This window comes from Musca vetustissima, unplaced genomic scaffold (genome assembly GCF_032173495.1).
Source record: "Musca vetustissima isolate MV318-11 ecotype Yass unplaced genomic scaffold, APGP_CSIRO_Mvet_v1 utg54384, whole genome shotgun sequence".
Classification (NCBI taxonomy): Eukaryota; Metazoa; Arthropoda; class Insecta; order Diptera; family Muscidae; genus Musca; species Musca vetustissima.
This window is the reverse complement of record NW_026873589.1, coordinates 64,849-90,673: the sequence shown is the minus strand read 5'-3', so window position 1 is coordinate 90,673 and position 25,825 is coordinate 64,849. Positions and strand designations below refer to the sequence as shown.

Genomic DNA, 25,825 nt, shown 5'->3' with positions numbered 1-25,825 from the left:
ACTATTTCATCGGGTGATGAAAATAGCTGCCCCAGCTGGCACCACGGGGAAGTCAGTGTCCACAATTGAGATGAAAGAGGGACCAAGATAAGCCTGGACTTCGCCATGTTAAAGCCATTCAGAGCCGTTGCTTGGTATGTATCATCCCCTACGCCTATGTATAGACTATGAAAAAAGTAGTGTTGGCGGGTTATTTGGGATACCATTTGTATTTTGTTTTTGCAAAATAGTCAGGCTTAATCCCAGTTTGTTGTTTTTATAAAAAAACAACTATTTATTAGTGGGAATGTATGGCATTGTCAGCCGAGGGGTAAGGCAGGGAAGACTATAATTTCGGATCTCGCCACTGATCCTCATCAGTTCCCTTAGTTTTTGTTGGGATATTCTCCCCAGAAGCTATTAATAGCTTCTTTACAAAAAACCTTTCAAACCCAAATGTCTCTTGTGACAATTCGAAGTTCTTACGTTACCAGCGATACGACCCCAATGAGAAGTTCGTTTCGTTGGCGCCTGACTTCGTGGTCAACAAGGCATTTACAAACAACTACAATACATTTCCCACTGCTATGTGTCGTCACTTTGTGACGAATGCACATAACGTTGTTGATGGTATTGCTAGTTAAAGCAATAAACCAAACAGTATGACCGTGCCTCGTCTACAACTTCAGTAGTGTTGGCGGGTTATTTGGGATACCATTTGTATTTTGTTTTTGCAAAATAGTCAGGCTTAATCCCAGTTTGTTGTTTTTATAAAAAAAAAACAACTATTTATTAGTGGGAATGTATGGCATTGTCAGCCGAGGGGTAAGGCAGGGAAGACTATAGTTTCGGATCTCGCCACTGATCCTCATCAGTTCCCTTAGTTTTTTGTTGGGATATTCTCCCCAGAAGCTATTAATAGCTTCTTTACAAAAAACCTTTCAAACCCAAATGTCTCTTGTGACAATTCGAAGTTCTTACGTATTGTAGTTGTTTGTAAATGCCTTGTTGACCACGAAGTCAGGCGCCAACGAAACGAACTTCTCATTGGGGTCGTATCGCTGGTAACGTAAGAACTTCGAATTGTCACAAGAGACATTTGGGTTTGAAAGGTTTTTTGTAAAGAAGCTATTAATAGCTTCTGGGGAGAATATCCCAACAAAAAACTAAGGGAACTGATGAGGATCAGTGGCGAGATCCGAAACTATAGTCTTCCCTGCCTTACCCCTCGGCTGACAATGCCATACATTCCCACTAATAAATAGTTGTTTTTTTATAAAAACAACAAACTGGGATTAAGCCTGACTATTTTGCAAAAACAAAAAGACTATGAAAAAGTATTTTTAAAAATCCATGCCTATATCTAGACCATGAAAAAGTATTTTAAAAAAATCCACGCCTATATCTAGACCATGAAAAAGTGTTTTTAAAAAATCCACGCCTGTTTACAATGGCTCATATATATTTTTATGTCCATACCATAATAGAGAGGCATTAAAAGTTCGGCTTTGTCGAAATTACCTACATTCTTATGAGTTATATAAAAATTTGATAAAGTTTATAAGTATATTTTTCCCCATCATAATCCTAATTATTATGGCTGTCAGATCAGTAATCCTTGTTATTGTCTATATTTAGTAACGTTCATGTTTATATTTACAATTCTCCTACCCTTAATCTTCAATATGACAAATGTAATACCCTTCGAGAAAACATCTACATCTTATTTATTCAATTCTCAAACTATTAAATTAATTCCCATCACATACTTGCCAAAAAAAAAAAAAACAAACAAACCCACACATACACAAATAACTACAAAACTCATTCGTATAATTGCGCACCTTACTTGATACGAGTATATTTTTTCTTGCCTTAGCTTTCCGTAAACATTCGCATTTATTTAAGTCAAAACCGAAAAAAATACTTCTCACGCATTCAGCTACACCAACAACAACACGAACTACAACAACTCCTTCAAATTTAATCTCATCGCTTAAAGATACTTATTTGGATTTTCGTATATTTATCCTTATTTATATTATGGACGTGTTTAGATCCTGTGTGTACATAGTCACACACACACGTCCAAACAAACATAAACACATTATTGGCCATGGGCTTTTGACCTCTTTCGGTTTCTGTTTGCTGTTCGTTGGCTTTGACCTCTTCGAAAATTCACACCATGGTCCGAAATAACAAACACGTCTGCTCCATGATGTCCCCCACACACCCTTCATCCACACTAGTCTTAGTTTACGTTAATAATTCAGACAAAATGTTCGTAAATATTAAAACATAAATATATCGATAATTACATTTTATATTCATAAATAGCAATATGTATAATTGTGTGTGCGAGTGTGTACACAATATGTTTTCGTATGTAAGATGTGTTATAAGGTGTTTACATGTATTAGAAAGGATATTAATGTGTTAATATTAGGGATGGGTGGGTGGTACGGCATATACCCATATACTGTTGACAATTCTTCATATGTTGGTTAATCGGAATTTTTAGGGTCTATATAAGTAGTGGATTTTTTAAAGAATATTTTTCTCAGGTCATCTATACAAGGCGTGGATTTTTTAAAGAATATTTTTCTCAGGTCATCCATCTATACAAGGCGTGGATTTTTTAAAGAATATTTTTTCTGAGCTCATCTATCTATACAAGGCGAGGATTTTTTAAAGAATATTTTTCTAGGGCCATCTATACAAGGCGTGGATTTTTTAAAGAATATTTTTTCTGAGCTCATCTATCTATACAAGGCGTGGATTTTTTAAAGAATATTTTTCTAGGGCCATCTATACAAGGCGTGGATTTTTTAAAGAATATTTTTCTCAGGTCCTCCATCTATACAAGGCGTGGATTTTTTAAAGAATATTTTTCTCAGGTCATCCATCTATACAAGGCGTGGATTTTTTAAAAAATATTTTTCTAGCGCCATCTATATAAGGCGTGGATTTTTTAAAGAAAAATTTTCTCAGGTCATCCATCTATACAAGGCGTGGATTTTTAAAGAATATTTTTCTGAGCTCATCTATACAAGGCGTGGATTTTTTAAAGAATATTTTTCTAAGCTCATCTATACAAGGCGTGGATTTTTTAAAGAATATTTTTCTCAGGTCCTCCATCTATACAAGGCGTGGATTTTTTAAAGAATATTTTTCTCAGGTCATCCATCTATACAAGGCGTGGATTTTTAAAGAATATTTTTCTCAGGTCCTCCATCTATACAAGGCGTGGATTTTTTAAAGAATATTTTTCTCAGGTCATCCATCTATACAAGGCGTGGATTTTTTAAAGAATATTTTTCTGAGCTCATCTATACAAGGCGTGGAATTTTTTAAAGAATATTTTTCTGAGCTCATCTATACAAGGCGTGGATTTTTTAAAGAATATTTTTCTAAGCTCATCTATACAAGGCGTGGATTTTTTAAAGAATATTTTTCTGAGCTCATCCATCTATACAAGGCGTGGATTTTTTAAAGAATATTTTTCTGAGCTCATCCATCTATACAAGGCGTGGATTTTTTAAAGAATATTTTTCTGAGCTCATCTATACAAGGCGTGGATTTTTTAAAGAATATTTTTCTGAGCTCATCCATCTATACAAGGCGTGGATTTTTTAAAGAATATTTTTCTCAGGCTCATCCATCTATACAAGGCGTGGTTTTTTTAAAGAATATTTTTCTGAGCTCATCCATCTATACAAGGCGTGGATTTTTTAAAGAATATTTTTCTGAGCTCATCCATACAAGGCGTGGAATTTTTTAAAGAATATTTTTCTGAGCTCATCCATCTATACAAGGCGTGGATTTTTTAAAGAATATTTTTCTGAGCTCATCCATCTATACAAGGCGTGGATTTTTTAAAGAATATTTTTCTGAGCTCATCCATCTATACAAGGCGTGGATTTTTTAAAGAATATTTTTCTGAGCTCATCCATCTATACAAGGCGTGGATTTTTTAAAGAATATTTTTCTGAGGTCATCCATCTATACAAGGCGTGGATTTTTTAAAGAATATTTTTCTGAGGTCATCTATACAAGGCGTGGATTTTTTAAAGAATATTTTTCTGAGGTCATCTATACAAGGCGTGGATTTTTTAAAGAATCTTTTCTCAGGTCATCTATACAAGGCGTGGATTTTTTAAAGAATATTTTTCTGAACTCATCTATACAAGGCGTGGATTTTTTAAAGAATATTTTTCTGAACTCATCTTTACAGGGCGTGGATTTTTTAAAGAATATTTTTCTGAACTCATCTATACAAGGCGTGGATTTTTTAAAGAATATTTTTCTGAGCTCATCCATACAAGGCGTGGATTTTTTAAAGAATATTTTTCTCAGGTCATCCATCTATACAAGGCGTGGATTTTTTAAAGAATATTTTTCTGAACTCATCTATACAAGGCGTGGATTTTTTAAAGAATATTTTTCTGAACTCATCTATACAAGGCGTGGATTTTTTAAAGAATATTTTTCTGAACTCATCTATACAAGGCGTGGATTTTTTAAAGAATATTTTTCTGAACTCATCTATACAAGGCGTGGATTTTTTAAAGAATATTTTTCTGAACTCATCTATACAAGGCGTGGATTTTTTAAAGAATATTTTTCTGAACTCATCTATACAAGGCGTGGATTTTTTAAAGAATATTTTTCTGAACTCATCTATACAAGGCGTGGATTTTTTAAAGAATATTTTTCTGAACTCATCTATACAAGGCGTGGATTTTTTAAAGAATATTTTTCTGAACTCATCTATACAAGGCGTGGATTTTTTAAAGACAATTTTTTCATTCAATTCAAAAGTTCTCAATTTATGTTTCAAAACAGTTTAAATATGCCAATTAAACATATCAAACAATAGAATTACAAATCACTTGTACGTGACTGCCGTTGTCATGTCGTGTATAAACTTCAATGGTCAAGAATTAATCCATCCAATGGTAATAGAAAACCACATCTGAGATGGTGTAAAAAATTGGGACAGAATAGAAATTCAATTCAAGAAGTGAATAAATTAAAAAAAAACACCAAACAAACAACGAGTATATGAACCAATAATATACTAGAACAGTATCATTGAGAATTAATTAACACTTTAACACATAATTGACATTCTCAAATAAATTACGTTGAGCTGATGTTTATCGAAAAGTCCGGACAACATGAAAATCTATGAAAGTAAGATTTGCAAAAAAAGAACAATTACGTATTGTTTGCTAGTTGGTTCGGTATGAAGTTTTTTTTCTCGATTTTCTAAGCAGATTAATTTCGCTTTTATTTATGATCGTGAACATGGATTGTGTTGTGACAAGTCTCAAATGGTTATTTGCAAAAAATTCAAACAAGCGAATTGAAAGCTTTTTATTTCAACTCTTTGGCCATGGCTTAAAGACACATGCCACAAATGTAACCGACTTCAGTTAAACGAAAGCTTTTAAACAAGTTAGACGCTTAGACTAGAGGCGGAGATCGCAATTTTAAATTTAATCTCAATTTTTTTTACGTTTGTACCACTAAACGTTCGGTAGCTGTGTGACAGCGGGAATAGTGCTAAGTGTTCTTGTATTTCAAAATTCGCGAAAAATAAAAAACAAAGACAACTAGTGGGGTGCCGTAAATTGCATTCACAGCGGGATGGAACAACATTCCAGTTTTGAAATTTAAATAAAAAATTCGAATTGAAAAACAAAAGTTTGTTTGCAAAATTTCCATGTAATGAATTGTTTAGACAACAATCAAAATTTTGTAAATATTTAAAACACCACAAAAAGGAAAAAAAAAAATCGAAAAAATAAAGAGTCAACAAACCGCATCATCACACCCTGCAAGAAATATAGCAAAGCCATTTGATTTTTCTCTGCGGTTTCCACAATAGCCCACAAAGTTCCCTGAAATTTTTAACGAAAATAAATACGACTGCAAAAAATCACTTAGCAGCAGAAATCCAAAACTCAAACAAAAAATTACGTTCAGCAAAAAACAGTGAAGCTTTGTCGGAGCACCATCATCATCAGCGATAGCAGCAGCTTTAGTGGTAACACGCTTCAAAGATGAAAGAAATCAAAAGTAATATTTACAAGCATTTAATTGTCATCGTTGCCGTAGTCGTGACGTTAATGTGCAATTATGTTTGCTCAACTCCCATGATGTACAAACGCAATCCGGACGATAAATTCGAAAGAGGTTGGTATTCACACAAATATTTATGTTTTCCTCAATTAGGGTTACATGGAGGTGGGAATCTACCAGAGGGTTATGGTTTGCAAAATTGTCAAAATTTTAATTGATGTCATATCGATCGAATAAGGAAAATATTCTTTAAAAAATCCACGCCTTGTATAGGTGAGCTCAGAAAAAAATATTCTCTAAAAAATCCACGCCTTGTATAGATGGATGACCTCAGAAAAAAATATTCTCTAAAAAATCCACGCCTTGTATAGATGGATGACCTCAGAAAAAAATATTCTTTAAAAAATCCACGCCTTGTATCGATGAGCTCAGAAAAAATATTCTTTAAAAAATCCACGCCTTGTATAAAAAAAAAAATATTCCACGCCTTGTATAGATGAGCTCAGAAAAAAATATTCTTTAAAAAATCCACGCCTTGTATAGATGAGCTCAGAAAAAAATATTCTTTAAAAAATCCACGCCTTGTATAGATGAGCTCAGAAAAAAATATTCTTTAAAAAATCCACGCCTTGTATAGATGAGCTCAGAAAAAAATATTCTTTAAAAAATGCCTTGTATAGATGAGCTCAGAAAAAAATATTCTTTAAAAAATCCACGCCTTGTATAGATGAGCTCAAAAAATCCACGAAAAAAATATTCTTTAAAAAATCCACGCCTTGTATAGATGAGCTCAGAAAAAAATATTCTTTAAAAAATCCACGCCTTGTATAGATGAGCTCAGAAAAAAATATTCTTTAAAAAATCCACGCCTTGTATAGATGAGCTCAGAAAAAAATATTCTTTAAAAAATCCACGCCTTGTATAGATGACCTCAGAAAAATATTCTTTAAAAAATCCACGACTTGTATAGATGGATGACCTCAGAAAAATATTCTTTAAAAAATCCACGCCTTGTATAGATGGATGAGCTCAGAAAAATATTCATTAAAAAATCCACGCCTTATATAGAAGACCCTAGAAAAATATTCTTTAAAAAATCCACGCCTTATATAGAAGACCCTAGAAAAATATTCTTTAAAAAATCCACGCCTTATATAGAAGACCCTAGAAAAATATTCTTTAAAAAATCCACGCCTTGTATAGATGACCTGAGAAAAATATTCTTTAAAAAATCCACGCCTTGTATAGATGACCTGAGAAAAGTATTCTTTAAAAAATCCACGCCTTGTATAGATGACCTCAGAAAAATATTCTTTAAAAAATCCACGCCTTGTATAGATGGATGACCTCAGAAAAATATTCTTTAAAAAATCCACGCCTTGTATAGATGGATGAGCTCAGAAAAATATTCTTTAAAAAATCCACGCCTTGTATAGATGGATGAGCTCAGAAAAATATTCTTTAAAAAATCCACGCCTTGTATAGACGGGTTTAGAAAAATATTCTTTAAAAAATACACGCTTTCCAAGCTTTTTTCTTACAACCATTTGAAAAGCTGTTATACTGCTTTGCCAAATATGGTCTAGACCTTTTTTTTGCGATTCAACATTAGCATGATATGTTGCGATTTTAAAAGCGTAGGATTTACTTGTTGAATCTGACATTCTCATAGATGCCATAACAAGTGGTATTCGTATTTTTTTTTTTTCCAAATCGTATATTTTATTTGTAATTTTTTATTGTTGTTCTTGCAAAACTTGTTTTTATATACAACACAATTTTTGTTATTGTTGTTTTTTTTTGTTGTTCTTATCTAACAGATTTGGTGCCGGTCTCCTCGACAGTCATACCATTAACGGCCGTTGAAGTCAGCTATGGTTTGGGTGGTAAACCAAGCGAAGAATACAAAGAGGCCTACTTGAAAAAATTGCGCAAAAAAGTTCATGAACACGATAAAAGTGCAAGTGAGAAGCTAGCCGATCCGGATACATTAATAACCAGTAAGTGTGTGTGGCAGTAGCCAAATGATTTATTTGAATATTTTTTTGTTAAACGCAAAATATTTCTGAAGTACATCTCCAAAATATGTAAAACCTCCATTCAAGTGCTGCAGATAATCTCTTAATATTGAATTATTGCGAATTCTAAAAGAACACCTTATAAGTGGCCACTGTTAAGTGGCTAATATTGCCTAGAAGCCACTCAAGTGGTGGGATTATTCATTGCCCGCCAATAGAGAGGAATTACAAATCTATGGAGTGTATCTTTGCAAAAATATGGAGATGTTTTTTTTTTTATTTGGAAATTAAAGTAACCACGCAAATTCATCCAAATTTGGTTACTGTTTTGAAACACTTTGTAAAGTGTTTTGAAATTTTATGTGTTGACGATTCTGTTGATGTTTTTGAGTTTTAAATCATTAATAGTTTTTGTAGTTGTTGTTATTGCTATTGTTAGGTTTTTAGTTGATTGACCTATTCGAGCCATCATGCATAGATTGCAACCACGCAAGTTGCAGTTATAAGCCATTTAGTTTCTTTGCTATGATTTGCTTGAGTTGTTGTTATTGTCAAGATGATGTCATTAAAACCAATTTGTTTGGATTAGCTAATTTGCAAAAATGAACTATTTTGAACTATTTGTTTTGCTGTCATGATTGCCGATAAATAATTAACAACATACTTTAAAAATCGGAATCAAGTATTGTAAATATAGGGTTATGAGAAGTAAATTTTTAAGGAGTATAGACCATAGAAAAATATTCTTTACAAAATTCATGATTGATATAGACCCCAGAAAAAAACATTCTTTAACAAATCCATATCTCATATAGACCCCAGAAAAAATATTCTTTAAAAAAAAGCCACTCCTTGTATAGGCACTAGAAAATATTCTTTAAAAAATTCACGCCTTGTATAGACTCTAGAAACATATTCTTTAACAAATCCATGCCTAATATGGACCCCAGAAAAAAAAATATTCTTTAAAAATCCACTTGCCTGGATTGACCATCTTTTTGGTGCTTGTCCAGTCTCAAGCTAAAAATAAATTCGTCCAGCTAAAAGGAAATTTTGAGTTCACTGTCAATAGCTTGTCTTTTACCTTTCACGAATAATATTAGCAATCCCTGAAGACACATTTTTTATACTCTCAACCTTAGGTACCAGAAGGAGTGGACCAATGGGTCCCATCGTCGGACTTGATCTAGACTTGGTAGAGGTAATAGGTTGTGCAAAACTTGGTTCAAATCGGACATTCCATTAGCCTTATATTGGATTTCGATCATTTGTGAGAGAGGTACCAGAACGAGTGGACCAATGTGTCCTATCTTCAAACTTAATCTGGGCCTGGTAAAGACAATATGTTGTGCAAAGTTTGGTCAATTTGTGCGCGAGCCACATTGTTAATGTTTATGAAAATATTGAATAAAATTTATTTGAGAACAAAAAAAGTATCAAATTACACCCAATTTTTCGTACCCAACTCAATAAAATACCGAATAATGTGAGTGACCGAATATTATACATTTTTATACCTTCAGAATTTTAGCTAATGAGGCCTCATCGGAATATTGGTTTTAGATCCTTGTTTCTATAGACCAAATCCGTTTCAAACAATTTGGAGTAGATTTACAAAAGTTCTTCCGTCTGTCTACTCTCAAAGGGCGTAACTGATTTTATCCAAACGTCATAACATTTCTTCCAAATTTAGGAATATCGGTCCAATCCCTCTGTTACCTCCTTCACAAAATGGTCAGAATTGGATGCCAATGATTTCCGCAGATAATCCATCAATTCCACGTTTTGATCAAACAAAAAGGCGCGGGCACAATGACTACTCTTCTCTTGTTCGTTTTTCAAATTTCTGCTAAGACTTCATGTAAAAATATTGTGGTGTATTACTCAGAATTAACCATCTTAATCCAGTGAAACGGAACAGTCAGCACTTAACCAACTAGGCGAACAACTTCGTTCTGCAAACAACTTTCGTTGGATTCAGCTCGTCTATGAAGACCAAAAATGGCGATTGATGCTTTGTGTGGAGCACCGCAATCGTATTTATACCCTTCACCACACTGTGGTACAGGGTATTATGTCTTTGTGCATATGTTTGTAACAGGCAAAAATAATCGAGATAGACCCATGGTTCCTTTTGAGAATATGCATAGAATCACTTTCTGAGTCGATTTATGCATGTCCGTCCGTCCGTCCGTCTGTAGATGTTAAATTGTAAACAAAGTACAGGTCGCATTTATGATCCGAATTGGATGAAATTTGGCACAGCTCATTTGTTTGGCCCAAGGACGAACCCTATTGAAATTGGGAAAAATCGGTTCAGATTTAGATATAGCTCCCATATATATTTTCGTCCGATTTAATGTAAACGGTCCCTATATATCTTTCGATTTGCACAAAAATTGGCACAGCGTAATGAATTAGGTCTAGAATGATGTGTGTAAAATTTCATAAAAATCGGTTCAGATTTAGATATAGCTCCCATATATATCTTCGTCCTATTTAAGGTAAATTGTGTACCAAAGTCCCTATATATGAATAAGGTCTAGAATGATGTATGCCAAGTTTCGTGAAAATCGGTTCAGATTTAGATATAGCTCCTACATATATCTTCGTCCGATTTAAGGTAAATTGTGTACAAAAGTCCCTATATATATTTCGATTTGCACGAAATTTGGCACAGCGTAATGAATGAGGTCTAGAATGATGTATGCTAAGTTTCGTGAAAATCGGTTCAGATTCAGATATAGCTTCCATATATATTTTCGTCCGATTTAAGGTAAATTGTGTACAAAAGTCCCTATATATCTTTCGATTTGGACGACAATTGGCATAGCGTACTAAATTAAGTTTAGAATGATGTGTGCAAAGTTTCGTGACAATCGGTCCAGATTAGATATTGCTCCCATATATATTTTCATCCGATTTATGGTAATTGGTGTACCAAAGACCCTATATATCTTTCGATTTGCACGAAATTGGGCATAGCGTACTGACATTTGGGTCTGTAATAATTTGTGCTAAGTTTCATGAAAATGGGTTCAAATTTAGACATAGCTCCCATATATATTTTCGCCCGATTGTAGGTAATTGGTGCACCAAAGTCCTTGGAAATCTTTTAATTTGCACGAATTTTGGCATAGCGTACTGAATTAAGTTTAGAATGATGTTGCAAAGTTTCGTGAAAATCGGTTCAGATTTAGATATAGCTCCCATATATATTTTCGTCCGATTTTATGTAATTGGTGCACCAAAGTCCCTATATATCTTTCGATTTGCACGAATTTTGGTATAGGGTACGTTGGTCAGCTAAGTACTTCGCGTTGTTACAAGAGACATTTGGGTTTGAAAGGTTTTTTGTATAGAAGCAATAGCTTCTGGGGAGAATATCCCAACAAAAAACTAAGGGAACTGATGAGGATCAGTGGCTTGATCCGAAACTATAGTCTTCCCTGCTTACCTCTCGGCAATCAATGCCATACATTCCCCACTAATAAATTGTTTTTTTTTTTTTTTTTTAAACAAAATATAAATGGTATCCCAAATAAACCGCCAACACTACTGAAGTACTGAATTAAGTCTAAAATGATGTTGCTAAGCTGGATACATATGTGGAATATACCCAAAGTGGTGAAGGGTATCATATAGTCGGCCCAGCCCGACTTTACTACTTTCCTTACTGGTTTTTTAAATGTCTTTGCATTCATCGACCCGAGCCTTTTTTGTGATATTGTCAAATTTTGGGAAATCTAACGAAAACAAAACTTTTTTATGGTCATGTGTTAATGCCTCTATATGACGGTACATGTGGCATAAAAGTTTGTGCATGAGTTTGGCCAAAAAAATAGATTATATATCGTGAAAATCGGTTCAGATTTAGATATAGCTCCCACATCTTTTCGTCCGATTTAATGTAAATGGTGCTCCAATGTCCCTATATTTCCTTCGATGTGCACGAAATTTGGTATATCGTTCTGAATTAAGTCTAGAATAATGTGTGTTAAGTTTCGCAAAAATAGTTTCAGATTTAGATATAAAGCCCATATATATTATGGTCCGATTTTAGGTAAATGGTTCACTAAAGTACCTCTATTGATTTCGATTTGCACGAAATTTGGCACTGTGTACTGAATTGAGTCTAGAATGATGTGCGCCAAGTTTAGTGAAAATCGGTTCATGTTCGATATAGTCTCACATATATATTATCGTCCGATTTTATGACCCTATATATGCTTCGATTTGCACGAAATTTGCCATATCGTACTGAATTGAGTCTAAAAAGATGTGTGGTAAGTTACGGGAAAATCGGTTCAGATTTCGATATAGCTCCCACACATACATGTATATTTGTCCAATTTTACATAAATGGTGCACCAAAGTTCTAATGTTTGACCGATTAACACGAAATTTTGCACAACGTATCAAATTGAGTTTTTAAAAGAAAGAAGCCCCTGAGTGCCATTGAGTAACCAATTTACTTACGACATTTTTTTTATTTTTTTCGGTATTTTTTTTTTACATTTTCCTACAAAGATTGCAGTTAAAATTTCGCATTTAGGGCTTTAATTAACATTCTACAAAAATTTACAGTTCTGCAGTAGCTATAAAAATAATATCACTTTCCTAAAACTTGGTATTTTCGGATCTGACAAATTTTCTAATTTAAGACACAGACTTTGATACCATTAATCAGCCTGGACATCGACAAATAGACTTCGGCTTCGCAGTTCTACATTCGATCAGATTAGTGATCAACGAATAGTATGATTTTTTTCAGAAATGCAAAATTTATAGCAAACAAACAACATTGTTATAAATATTATTAATATTTGGCACATTCGTTGATATGTCAACAATGAATTTGAAATTCTAATCCATTAGTATTTTCTTCTCCAAAAAAAATGTAAAAATTTCACTCTAATTTCATTACACATCGACAAATATAGTTGTTTCCCCACCCCAAAAAATATATATTTATGTTACGCTGCGATGACGATGACCTTCCATCCATCCTCTGCCATTCCCATTTCGATGAAGTACAAACATAAATTTCGACAAATTGCATGAGACCGGAGAAAGAGTTCACATTCATTTGACGACATACACACTGACACGCAAAACGACAATGTTTCACCAAAAAATATTTCGTTTTGCATTCAAAGTTAAAAGGAAAAAAAGAAAAACAAAAATGATTACATTTTAGCTTTTGAATTTGAATGTGAAAATCTAATAAACATCCATAGCTAGAGATGAAGTTCATTTACATGTTTTGCCATTCTTGTTGTTGTTGCGTAAATTAAATGTGAAACGAACAAACAGACAGACAAATTTACAATTGCAGTAACAAAATGCTACTTCATGGAGTGCTAGATATTAGAATAACGACAACAAAAACTACAACAACTAAAAGAGATGTGATAGACAAAACGTCAGCAAATGGAATGTAATCGAATGGAAAATGTAATGGGTGTGTAACCTTGTATGTGGTGGCAGGGATCAAAAACACCATTTCGAAACAAATTTTGTATTTTGAAACAAAACTTTTGGGAAATTTAGGTTTTATATTAAGAAGTGCTACATTGGAAGAACATTTTAATTTTTCGGGATAAATGATCGGATATTTATCTTATAATAAAGAAGAAGGTATGTCGTTAATAACAAAAACATAATCAGAACCAGTAAGGAAAGTAGTAAAGTCGGCCTGGGCCGACTATATGATACCCTTCACCACTTTGGGTATATTCTACATATGTATCCGAAAAGACGTCGCTGTACTGTTTAAAATTTAATCTCAATCAGACACTCATTGATAATTTGGTGTACACTCAATATAAATAAGTCGAAATTATATATGGAAGCTATGTTATATCTATATCTGAACCGATTTCAAGCCAACCTGCCAAAGATTAATTTATATTAACTTCAGTACGTTGTGTCAATCGGCCTAGCTATCATTCTAGACTTAATTTAGTACGCTGTGCCAAAATTCTTGCCAATCAAAAGATTTGGAGGGATTTTGGTGCACCATTTACCTAAAATCGGGCAAACTATTTATGGAAACTATATCTAAATCTGAACCGATTTTCACGAAACTTAGCACACATCATTCTAGATTTAATTCAGTGGGCTATACCAAATTTCGTTCAAATCGAAAGATATATGGGGAATTTGGTACACCATTTACCTTACATCGTTTTGCCCGATTTATCGGTTCAGATTTTGGGCGCTATATCAAAATCTGAACCGATTTTCACGAAACTTAGCACACATCATTCTAGACCTAATTCAGTAGGCTATACCAAATTTCGTGTAAATCGAAAGATATATAGAGACTTTGGTACACCATTTACATAAAATCGGGCGATACTATATATGGGAGCTATATCTAAATCTGAACCGATTCTCACGAAACTTGGCACAAGTCATTCTAGACCTAATTCAATACGCTATGCCAAAATTCGTGCTAATCAAATAATTTTCAGGAACTTTGGTGCACCATTTACCTAGAATCGGCCGCAACTATATATGGGAGCTATATCTAAATCTGAACCGATTTTCACAAAACTTAGCATATATCATTCTAGACCTAATTCAGTAGGCTATACCAAATTTCGTGCAAATCAAATCATTTTCAGGGACTTTGGTGCACCATTTACCTAAAATCGGCCGAAACTATATATGGGAGCTATATCTAAATCTGAACCGATTTTCACGAAACTTAGCATACATCATTCTAGACCTAATTCAGTATGCTATACCAAATTTTGACAAAAATCGAAAGATATATAGGGACTTTGGTACACCATTTACCTTAAATCGGACGAAAATATATATAGGAGCTATATCTAAATCTGAACCGATTTTTCCCAATTTCAATAGGGTTCGTCCTTGGGCCAAATACTTTGTTTACAATTTAACATCAACAGACGGACGGACAGACGGACGGACATGCCTAAATCGACTCAGAAAGTGATTCTATGCATATTCTCAAAAGGAACCATGTGTCTATCTCGATTCCTTTTGCCTGTTACAAACATATGCACAAAGACATAATACCCTGTACCACAGTGTGGTGAAGGGTATAAAAATTGCTAACCATGAGCACGCTAGTTTTATGAAATTTTGTATAGTAAAATCGGAAAGTGACTGTTTAATGTAAGATATAAGGACTCTGGTCCTTATATCTTATCTGACAGTCTCTAAAGAAATTAATCGCTAGATCTTGATAGCCAATTAGGATCACTTCTTCGAGAGAACACAGTTCCGAATATTTCCCATAAAGATCAATTGTTTAGTTGCTTATGTGGGACGTAGCGCCGTCTTGTTGAAAGTAAAAGCTGTCCAGAACAGTGGCATCCAACGCCGGAGAAAACGAAATACCAAAGTACTGCCATTAAGGTTGGAATAGGACTTCGAATATATCGAAAATGACGCGTGATATTGATAGTTCTTGGTAATGATATATGTTACCCAGAGTGAACCCATAATACCAGCCATTTCGCTTAAAAACGTGCTCAAAATTCCGATATATCCCATTTGGTGTACCAAACATCCCAGATGTACTTTGAGCTCTATCTTAAATATTGCGACCTCTATCGTGATTTCAGCAGATGGAAATGGCTAAATCGACATAGAATTTTATTCAGATCAAGCATTTATTTCATTGTTGGGATATCCGACGATTTAATATACACTCCACATTATCCGCCAGGGCCGTGATTTGGCACCCAAGGGCTATTCTTTATCCCTGTACACCCAGAGGAAATGAGTGGTCAACTAGTCGCCATAAAATGCTGTTGACGGGGTTAAATGAGGTGTATTTATCGAAGGAAACGAGATAGACACATGGTTCCTTTTGAGAATATGCCAAGAATCATTTTCTGAGTCGATTATTGCATGTCCGTCTGTTGATATAACATTTAAAAAAATACAGATCGCATTTCTTATCCGAATGAGTTGGTAAAGGTTATTTCTTTGGCCCAAGGCTGAAATTGGTGAAAACCGGTTCAGATTTAGATATACCTCCCATATTTTATTTTTATTCGATTTTATGTAAATGACACACCAAACTCCCAAGTTTTGTTCGATTGACATGAAATCTAGTATAGTGAAATGCGATCAGATATATATTTTCGTTCGATATAATGTAAATGACACATCAAACTTCCAAAGTGTGTCCGATTCAGACGAAATTTTGTGTATCGTATTGAATTGAGTATAGGATAAAGTGTCTTAAATCTCAATGGATCAGATATAGCTATAGCTCCCATATATATTTTCGTCCGATTTCTCGAAATTATGAATAAGGTACACAACGATTGTTCGATTCCGCTCTTTAGCTTTCACACATAATTTTGTTCGTATTCAAACAAATTCTCCACAAAATATTCCAAGTCAGCTCGATTGGCATGTAAATTTCCATAGATTTCAGAATGATATATATCTATGTAGATTGCATATTTTTTTTCGTCCCAATTCCATGTCAATTGTCCTCTAAAAATACATCTTTTCTATCGACAGGATAAACAGCCCGCCAAACTTTTGTTCTTTCCTTACGGGTGTTATGGGTGTTTAGGCATGAGATGTACAGCGCGAATATGATTCCGGAACATGGATATTGCTTAGGTGTTGTTGAACTTCGCTAACGACGATCCAGATTACTCAAAAAGGTCATGACTCACTTAGCTGGCTTGTGACAGAACATTTGTTCCATAAGCCGAGCTCCTCCAATTTCCACTTCATTTTTCAATCGAATTCGTGGCCTTAACCTTCAGGGTGAAACGTCAGTTGGCTCGCATCTATATGCCTTTTGACCTGGGGCATTCTCATCCATTTTCACAACATGACCTAGCCAACGTAGTCGCTGCAGCTCGTTACGTCTGAGAACAATGTCCGAGAACAACTCTTGGTTCATTAGAAGGCGATATTCACAGTCGAATCAGCTGGTTCATACTCCTGACCAGCATCTGACAACCAGCCTTGAATAGTTCGGCTGGTAATCCATCGCCTCCTGCTGCTTTATTGTTATTCAGCCGATAAATTGCTATTCTTACCTCATTTTAGTTAGGTGGTATAACTCTATACCGTCATTGGTTCTAGGGTATATTTTTCACCTCCACTATTTCATATCAGAAGTTTCTTCCAGATCCTCGACACGCTATCTGTCACCTTCATCTCTACAGGAAAATGTGCCCGCACCAAAACTTTCGGTTTGGTGTTTTACTCGTTGTAAAATTTCCGAACATCGTTATAACTCCTGTACACCTCGATTTGCTCCCTCTTCCATTGTTCTTTATTCTTTTCTCTGAAAATACGTTTCACCTCTCTCCTTTTCTCCCAATAATTCTCCATCGCCTTACGTGTTGCTACTGTCTGCAGGGTTGGCCCATACGTTGCGTTATTCACATCAGTAGCATTACCACACTCCTGATCGAACCACGGGTTTTTTGATGTTGGTCTTTGGTACCCAAGTGTCGATAATGTCAACTAATTAATGTCGGGGTAGTTCACATGTTCGATTTGTTCACATTTACAATACGGCCAGCTTATTTACCGCTAATTTCCTGATTTTTTTCAGTATTTTAATGTCAGTTCGAGTGTTCACATTATCGAGAGTTCACTGTATATATTTTTAGTATTAAGTGATTATTTATACTCTTTGGAGTCAAGCTTGATGATCTAAGTTTTGCAATGAAAGGGAAAGCCAGGAGAAGAACCTACATACCCACCATTTTGCGACGCGTCGTTGGTTAAGCGACTCATTAGGCATATTGGGTTATGTGGCTTTACAAAGGTCGTACGTTGATAACTAGTATTTATTCCGCCCTGATGCGAAACTTACATATGCGAATTAAATTCAAATTTGTCAAAGTTCGACATTTGTCTTCATTCTAGGAACAGTCCTTTTCAAAGCAGATTTTTGTTGTAGCGATGGATAATTAATCCACACACCTACAATTTCTTCCATGGTATACACATGTTTTTGCGCAACCGTTTTGGAAGTGTGTTGATGGCTCAGAACGCTAAGTGGTCTGGCAACATTTGTGTTGCTCCGAGGACCTAGGTTCGAGACCTAGCCGTGTTCAGCTGAAAAAATTATTTTTAGTATTTCGTTATGAGTAGCATGCAAAAGATCCAATCCCCGAAAAGAGTACTGTGAAGCACCTGACATGACTCGCATTCTTTACTCGTATTGAGCGGTGTTTTTCACTTTCCGATTGTAGACTTGTGAGCGTAAAATAAAATAACAATCTCAACTCCAGCATTAAGATTCCAGATTTTCTTTGACAGTAGTTAAGTCAGGAATCGACAAAGAATAATAAAACTTGTAGGAATTTACACATTCTCTCCAATTTTTTTATGTTCTAATATTAAAGATTACTCTTACAATTTTTTTATAAATATATTTCATTTTTATGATGTGATATATTTCATTTTATAATACATTTTGTTTTTTATGATAAATAGATTTTACAGCCAAAATCTGTTTTTTATTTCAATAAGTTCAATTATTCCAAGTTAAAAACAATTATACTAAAATATATTGATGCAGCTACTTCTAGTTTATGCCCTTCATCCTCTCACTTTCAGTATTGAAATGGTGAAGCAAAATAGTTACTGCAATCACTTCAAATAATGGCAATTTCCAATTCTGCTGTAATAAACAAACGCAAATCTGAAAATCCAACAAACACAACAACAATACCAGTTAACATTACCATTGTTATTGTCAGCAATATTTTTGTCACAGTAAAAGGTATTACCACCATTATGCCAAAATCGAAGTAGTAGCAACCCACACACAAACTAGAAAAAAAAAATACCATCGAATAGTGAATGAATCTGAACGACCGACAATAACAACAACAACCAGACAAACGCTGTAGTACCAGAGCATTAAGCCAACAAGCAACGAACTATGCAGCGAACCGACCTAACAACCAGTACTTAGTCTAACCGTCAGCTACGTTAGCAAGTGTAACAGACAACAACAACACTTAACATTACACCAACCCATAAATACTATGCCATAGGGCGAACTTGTCGGCGCCGTCATCGTTGGTGTTGTTGTTGTAGTCTATGAGACAACAACAATTCTATGACAAAGCATAAAATATAGAAATTGATACAAAAAGACAGAGAATGAATGAATTCTTTGAAATAAATCATGATTATTTATTCGTAGCAAAACTGTGCGAGTAAATATCTTACAACAACACCAACAACAAAACAGGCAGGACAAAGACATAAAAAACACAATTCATAAATGCAGAAAAAAGAAAAACAACCTTCACAAATTCCTGTACAAATAACCTCAATTGAAATAACTAACTAACTCAACAGCCAGACAGCGTTTGTGGCAGTCAGTTCGACTAGCAATAACACAGGTTTACAAAAATTAGGGAAAATGTTATTAGGATGTGATGAGAAGTGTACCAAAAGTGTGTTTCTGAACCTAATAAAAATATTTTTATGAGGAAGTAAAAATTAAAAAAACCATAAGAAGTGAAAATATCATATTGTTCGAACGGGGCCATGGCATAACTATACAAAGTAGTCTCATGTATAGATACGCCATGGAACGGGGCGAACCCAAGTAATGTGCATTCGAAATTTCTTAAAAAGTCTGGGTCTTTATATTGTTGATTGTCTCTTGTTAGCTTGCTTTTACTCATGTTGAAAATAAGATAATTGGAATTTCAACATACTGAAAATTAAGCGGGACCATTGAAAGAGGATCATATGAAGTGCTAAATTACAGCCACCTCGTTTAAACAAATTGATTTTTAATATAATTATAATATAATAATAATTTTCATCCCATAACAATAATGAAATGGGATTTTGTCAGTGGGATTTTTCACAACATGAGCATATATTAGCTTCGGGGCAAAGAAATCCATTTTTCGGCAGATAGATGTCTCGTAAAGTATCGATCAAACAATTTCAGATTTCTGCTCGTGACATTTCGCAGTAAAAAAATTATTTTTCTGCTTTTTGTTTGTTGCATTCAGTTGTGAGTTACAGGGTGTTAAAAATTGAAGTAAACAAACAGTCTTTCTTTGACAAAGGCGAAAATGCAAGCCAAGCCGCTAAAATTGTGAATGGTTCCGATGGTTATGATTCCGATACGTAGATTTCGCAGATTCCGTTCAGGAATTTTTGATGTTAAAGATGCACCTCATACAGTTAGCAGTCGCAACATCGCCCAGGAGATAAAAAATCTACAATAAAACTGTTTTAAACCATTTACAATAGACCAGAATTGGCCAACAGGAGAGGTGTCGTGTTCCACCAGGACAACGCTAGGCCACACACATCTGTAGTGATTCGCCAGAAACTTCGGGAGCTTGGTTGGGAAGTTTTAATGCATCCGCATTCAGTTCGGACTTAAAACCAAGTGATTATCATATTTTTCTTGCATTGCAAAATTTCTTTAATAATAAAAAATTGGTATCTAGGGAAGATTGTGAAAATCGACTACTATAGTTTTTTTTTTTGGAAATAGAGAGCAGGACATCTATGAGAGAGGCATTATGAAGTTACCTTTAAAATGACAACAAATCATACAACAAAACGGTACATATTTGGACACGGTACATATCGGACATTCCGAAGAATGTTAAATAAAGTCCTATAATTCATACAATAATGATGGATATTCTTTTTCCCCAACCTAAATTTTAAAATAGTCCTGCAAAAAATTGCTCACCCTATAAAAACCCGGTATACTAAATTACTGCAACCTGTAATATATGTTTAAACTCTTCTCTTCTATGGCGGAAAATCTAAAATTTTCTTAATATATATATTTTTTTACCCTCAAAAAGCCTGAAATGCAAAGCGATTTGGGTTGAAAATGTGTTTCCCTGTCAAAATACAGAAAATGGGGCGTAAGGGCTATATGGAATCTATATGAAAGCACATGGACCTATAATTATAAATTTCTTGAAAAATATTAGTCTCCATGAACCTGGAATCGAAATTTCAAAAACTTTTTTTGAAAAAATTATGCAAAAACATCAACGAAAATGGGTTGGAACCATTGGAAGAGGTTTTATCAAAACATGGATCTATATTGATATTAAATTTGTATATGAATATCAGCCTCTAAAAATCCGGCATGCAAATTGTAGCCCTTTTCTATGGAAAAAAGTTGGTTTCCATTTTCGGTTCGAAAATGGGGTGGTGCAGTTCTATGGGGCCTATACTATGACATGGGTTAAAATATATTTCTATAACATATATTTCTTATTTTTAATAGAGGAAATAGCAATTTATGTGTACAATTTAATAACATTATTTTAAATATTTCAAGCTCTGTCGGAATTTCAACAAGCAGGATTGGGGTCCACGGGGAATTTTTTGCCAAAAAATTGGGTTCATGGAGAGTTACGGCTAAAACCTTCTAAATGCTCAATATGTGGTGCCGATTTAGAGGGGGACTATACCAAAGATTGACCCAATATATTTATTTGCAATACCATAGAATATAAATTCCGAACAAAAACGCGGGGTGCGAAATTAAAGCAAATTCAGTTCGAAAATACGCCTAGAGCCATTAAAATATGGAATTGTAGCAGTACCGTTTTAAGATGGTGCTTTCAAAACATACTGGAAAAATGTGAGTATATTTTCGAAGTGGTTCTTCCACGAATTTGGATTTAGCTGGCCTTCGCATACCACGATTACATGATTCACCTGTGACGATTTTATTTGCAAGTCTTGTTTTTTTTTGAGCGATTGTCAAATTGCGCGGATCCAATGATCAATATTAACTTAACGGGATAAGAACATGATGGTAATTCTAAAAAAATATACCTGTAAATATTTACGTATAACACCCACAAATAATTGGTATCAATTCTAAGATCAACCATTCTTCTTGAATATATACGCCATAGAATCCAAAAGTCTGGGTCAATTTGACCGCTAAATGAGAAGACCCATACTTGTTCCTTGGATCCCCTTCTCCAAAAACAATAGTGGTCTTCTTTGGTCCAAACCGAATATGCAAAATGTTGTAACGGATGGTCCATACTTGTGGTTAGTAGGGGAGAGGGGGGCACCTTTTAAACGGGGGCACCTATGAAAAGCGCTCATAAAATCTTGGTTTAAATTTTTTACGACCCGTTACCACATTTTTGTATACGGCAATCTTGTTCTTTATCTGCGTAAACCACTTTGGCTAGCTTTTTCAGTTGTCGACAAATTGTACATGGGTTACCATGTTTTCGCAGTGTTATTGTAAACTCTTATTCTTTTGGTTGTAAGGGCGCAGGAAGAATTATGTGAAAGTTTTTTTCGTTAAACAAATTTTTTGCATTCCAATAATCATTTCAAACATAACTAATGTAATTTCTTTCATATATATTTATTACAAAAAAAGTTATTATACATTTCCGTAAAATGCCACGGGTGGGACACCTTTGAACATGCCCATTAAATTCGAGTAAAAAGCGGAGTTTTTAACTTTTGGCTTCGATTTCTCTAAATTTCAAATGGGATAATAAAACTACGAAATTAACTATATTTTTTCAACATTTTAATTTTTGTTTTTATGTCATTTTATGTTTTAATACATTTCGATCTGAATTTTTTTTATTTTCGAAAATTTGTGTATATATTTTTTAATAAATAAATTTCTGATATGTATGGATAAAATACATTTATACTTTAACATAAACACTGTACAAAACCAAGCCGTTTAAAAATGTCAAGCCTTGTTCAAAGGTGCCCCCCTGGGGAGCAGTTTTGAACACTTTGACTTCCTCCCTTAAAACAGCAATAAAATATTTACATCAAGCTTAAGGAGACCCCCCCATTCTCGGGGTCAAAAATTTTTTTGATTTAATTCGAATCTACACTGATTAAAGAATGTCTCTACAAAATTTCAAGTAAAAATCTCAAGAACTCTTGAAGATATAGCCGATTTATAGTGTCAGCATCAAGTGACGGCTGAAGGGCTTCTCAAACTTTAAGGGAACCCCACCCATTCTCGATTTTAATTTTTTAAGATTTTCAATGGGCTGGTAAATGAATACCAATGCTTGTTAAGGTTTGTAACTTTGCACATATATATTTGAAGATGTAAAAGAGAAGAAAAATAATTTACAAAAAAATTTTGTTATTGTTTTGTTGTTGTTTTTTGTAATTAAAGAAAAGTCCTTATTTTTTATAGCGGGCATGATAACTCCTCACTGGAACATCGGAATCCGAAAATTCCAACGGTGTTAGAAAGAGTACATGTCTGGCTCTCGTATGAACTAGGATTATTGACTTCGCTCTAAAATTAACAAAATGGCGGACCTTTGAAAAAATATTTTTGGAAAATCTCCGATTTTTGACCAAAAACCAAGTTAAAAAATAAGGAAGATCTTCACCGATTGGCTTTATCCTAGTTCATACGATAGCTATACACTCACAGAGAAACGTGTAAAAATTTGGAATCGATTGCGTTATTAGTTTTTGAGTTATCGTGCCCGCCATTCGCAAAAGAGAAAAACGCGTTTAAAGTTTGAGAAGCCCTTTAGCCGTCACTTGATGCTGACCCAATAAATCGGCTATATCTTCAAGAGTTCTTGAGATTTTCACTTGAAATTTTGTAAGGACATTCTTGAATTAGTGTAGATTCCAATTAAACGAGTTTTTCTCTAAACATTTTTTTGCGAATGGCGGGCACGATAACTCAAAAACTAATAACCCAATCGATTCCAAATTTTTACACGTTTCTCTGTGAGTGTATAGCTATCGTATGAACTAGGATAAAGCCAATCGGTGAAGATCTTTCTTATTTTTTAACTTGGGTTTTGGTCAAAAAACGGCGATTTTCCAAAAATATTTTTTCAAAGGTCCGCCATTTTGTTAATTTTAGAGCGAAGTCAATAATCCTAGTTCATACGAGAGCTAGGCATGTACTCTTCCTAACACCGTTGGAATTTTCGGATTCCGATGTTCCAGCGAGGAGTTATCATGCCCGCCATTAAAAATAAGGACTTTTCTTTAATTACAAAAAACAACAACAAAGCAATAACAAAAATTTTTTGTAAATTATTTTTCTTCCTTTTTAAATCTTCAAATATATATGTGCAAAGTTACGATCCTTAACAAGCATTGGAATTTATGTACCAGTCCATTTAAAATCTTAAAAATTAAAAAGTAAAAGTGGGAAGGTTTCCTTAATGTAAAAATAGTTTTAAGTTCCTACATCTAGCTCTGATCCGCATAGACTAATTTATAATAAATGAATTAAAATGAATTAAAGCGATATGTTTGGAGGGGTACAAATGTACCACGGTTATTAATCTTACGATTTTTTGGTTATTGGATATTTTGATTATTCTGGCTATATTTTATATTTCAAAAATTAAATTTTAAAAATTTTTCCAAAACAATTATCATTGATTAGGAATCTTCCAACCCTAAAATGTTCTAAATCGGCATACTAGTGTAATGGTTATTTTGTTAGCCCACAAGTATCACAAATGCAAACAAGAAAGGCGTTGAAGAGGGAAAAATTACGCAAAAAGAAGAAGAAGAAAAAGAAAACAATAAATATACAAATAGATTTATTAACTACACAATTATTTGCAAAAAGACACCAAGTTGTTTTTTCGTGTTATTTTCTCTTTATTTTATTTACTGGTATTGACCATTACTTTAATATTTCGTTTCGTTTTTCTTTTCTGTTTGATTTTATTTATGTTTTTTCGCTTCTCTCTTTGTCTACCTCTCGTTGCAGTTAAAAAGAAACACATTGACAGCAGCAACACCAATAAGGCCAAAGTCAAGGGCGGCATCATTACCAAAAATCCCATACAAACAGCAGCAACAACAACAACAACAACTGGAGGCGACAACAAGTGAAATGATTTCGCACTTTTGCTAAGTGCGAAATAATAATCACAATAGAAGCAAACAGTAAAAATTTATTTTGATAGTATTTCGCCATTTTATTATCATTCATTTTGGTATTTTTTCGTCTTCTGCCTCGTTGTTAACAATAATTGTGAGTATACAGTCGAGATGAAAGCTTTTAGTTGTAAGATATTTTTTGTTGCTTTTTTTTTGTTTATTTGTAATAAACATTTTGATGCGACAAACAAGTGAAATAATTTTTGGTGTACTTATGTAATTGAAGTGAAATAATTTTATTTGCTAAAATTTTGGAGAAAAATATTTTTTTAGATATTCTCACAATTGGGAGATTGTAGAACTCATGTCATTCAAAACTAAATAAGTAAGAACCCACGAAAATCAAGGATGCGTTGCTTCTAGGCAACGGTAAATGGAAGCTGCTTACCTTGGATAGTCTACATTAGTTCAATCTAGATAGAATCAATTTTATCCATAATAAAAATAACAATGACAACACATCTAACACAAGGACTAATCTTACACTTTTCCTATACCGTCCACATTTTCAATATATATTCAAGATTCTATGAATACCTCAGAAGTTATGTCCTTAAGATGCCAGTGACGAAAAACTTGAACATTTTAGTACATTTAGAGACATGTCTTCATTTGAGTCCGGTTTTTATACGTTAGGCTCGAGTGGATAGAAATAATGGAGTACATGACAAGATTTCAATATGTAATTATATTCTTAAATATCGTCCATGTATTGGGAAGTTTTGAATTCAACAGTCATAGACTGAAAATTCTCCTGACGCTGGCATATTTAGAAATATCTATATTTGAGATAATTTTTTTGATATCTTTGGCTCCAGACTTTACTTTAT

General features: G+C 34.0%; 1 protein-coding gene across 1 annotated transcript; it reads left to right on the top strand.

Moving 5' to 3' along the window:
• Positions 1 to 6,035: 6,035 nt before the first annotated feature.
• On the top strand, positions 6,036 to 24,947 carry LOC133326342 (uncharacterized). Its single transcript, XM_061535009.1, has 3 exons — positions 6,036 to 6,180; positions 7,887 to 8,066; positions 24,823 to 24,947. The coding sequence occupies exons 1-3, from the start codon at positions 6,048 to 6,050 to the stop codon at positions 24,945 to 24,947; spliced, it is 438 nt and encodes a 145-aa protein (XP_061390993.1). The 5' UTR covers positions 6,036 to 6,047.
• The last annotated feature ends 878 nt before the right edge of the window (positions 24,948 to 25,825 follow it).

Coding starts and splice junctions, on each gene's coding strand:
- LOC133326342 (XM_061535009.1), top strand. CDS start 6,048: ATGAAAGAAATCAAAAGTAATATTTACAAGCATTTAATTGTCATCGTT. Junction 6,181..7,886: donor GGACGATAAATTCGAAAGAG/GTTGGTATTCAC, acceptor CTTATCTAACAG/ATTTGGTGCCGGTCTCCTCG. Junction 8,067..24,822: donor TCCGGATACATTAATAACCA/GTAAGTGTGTGT, acceptor CTCTCGTTGCAG/TTAAAAAGAAACACATTGAC.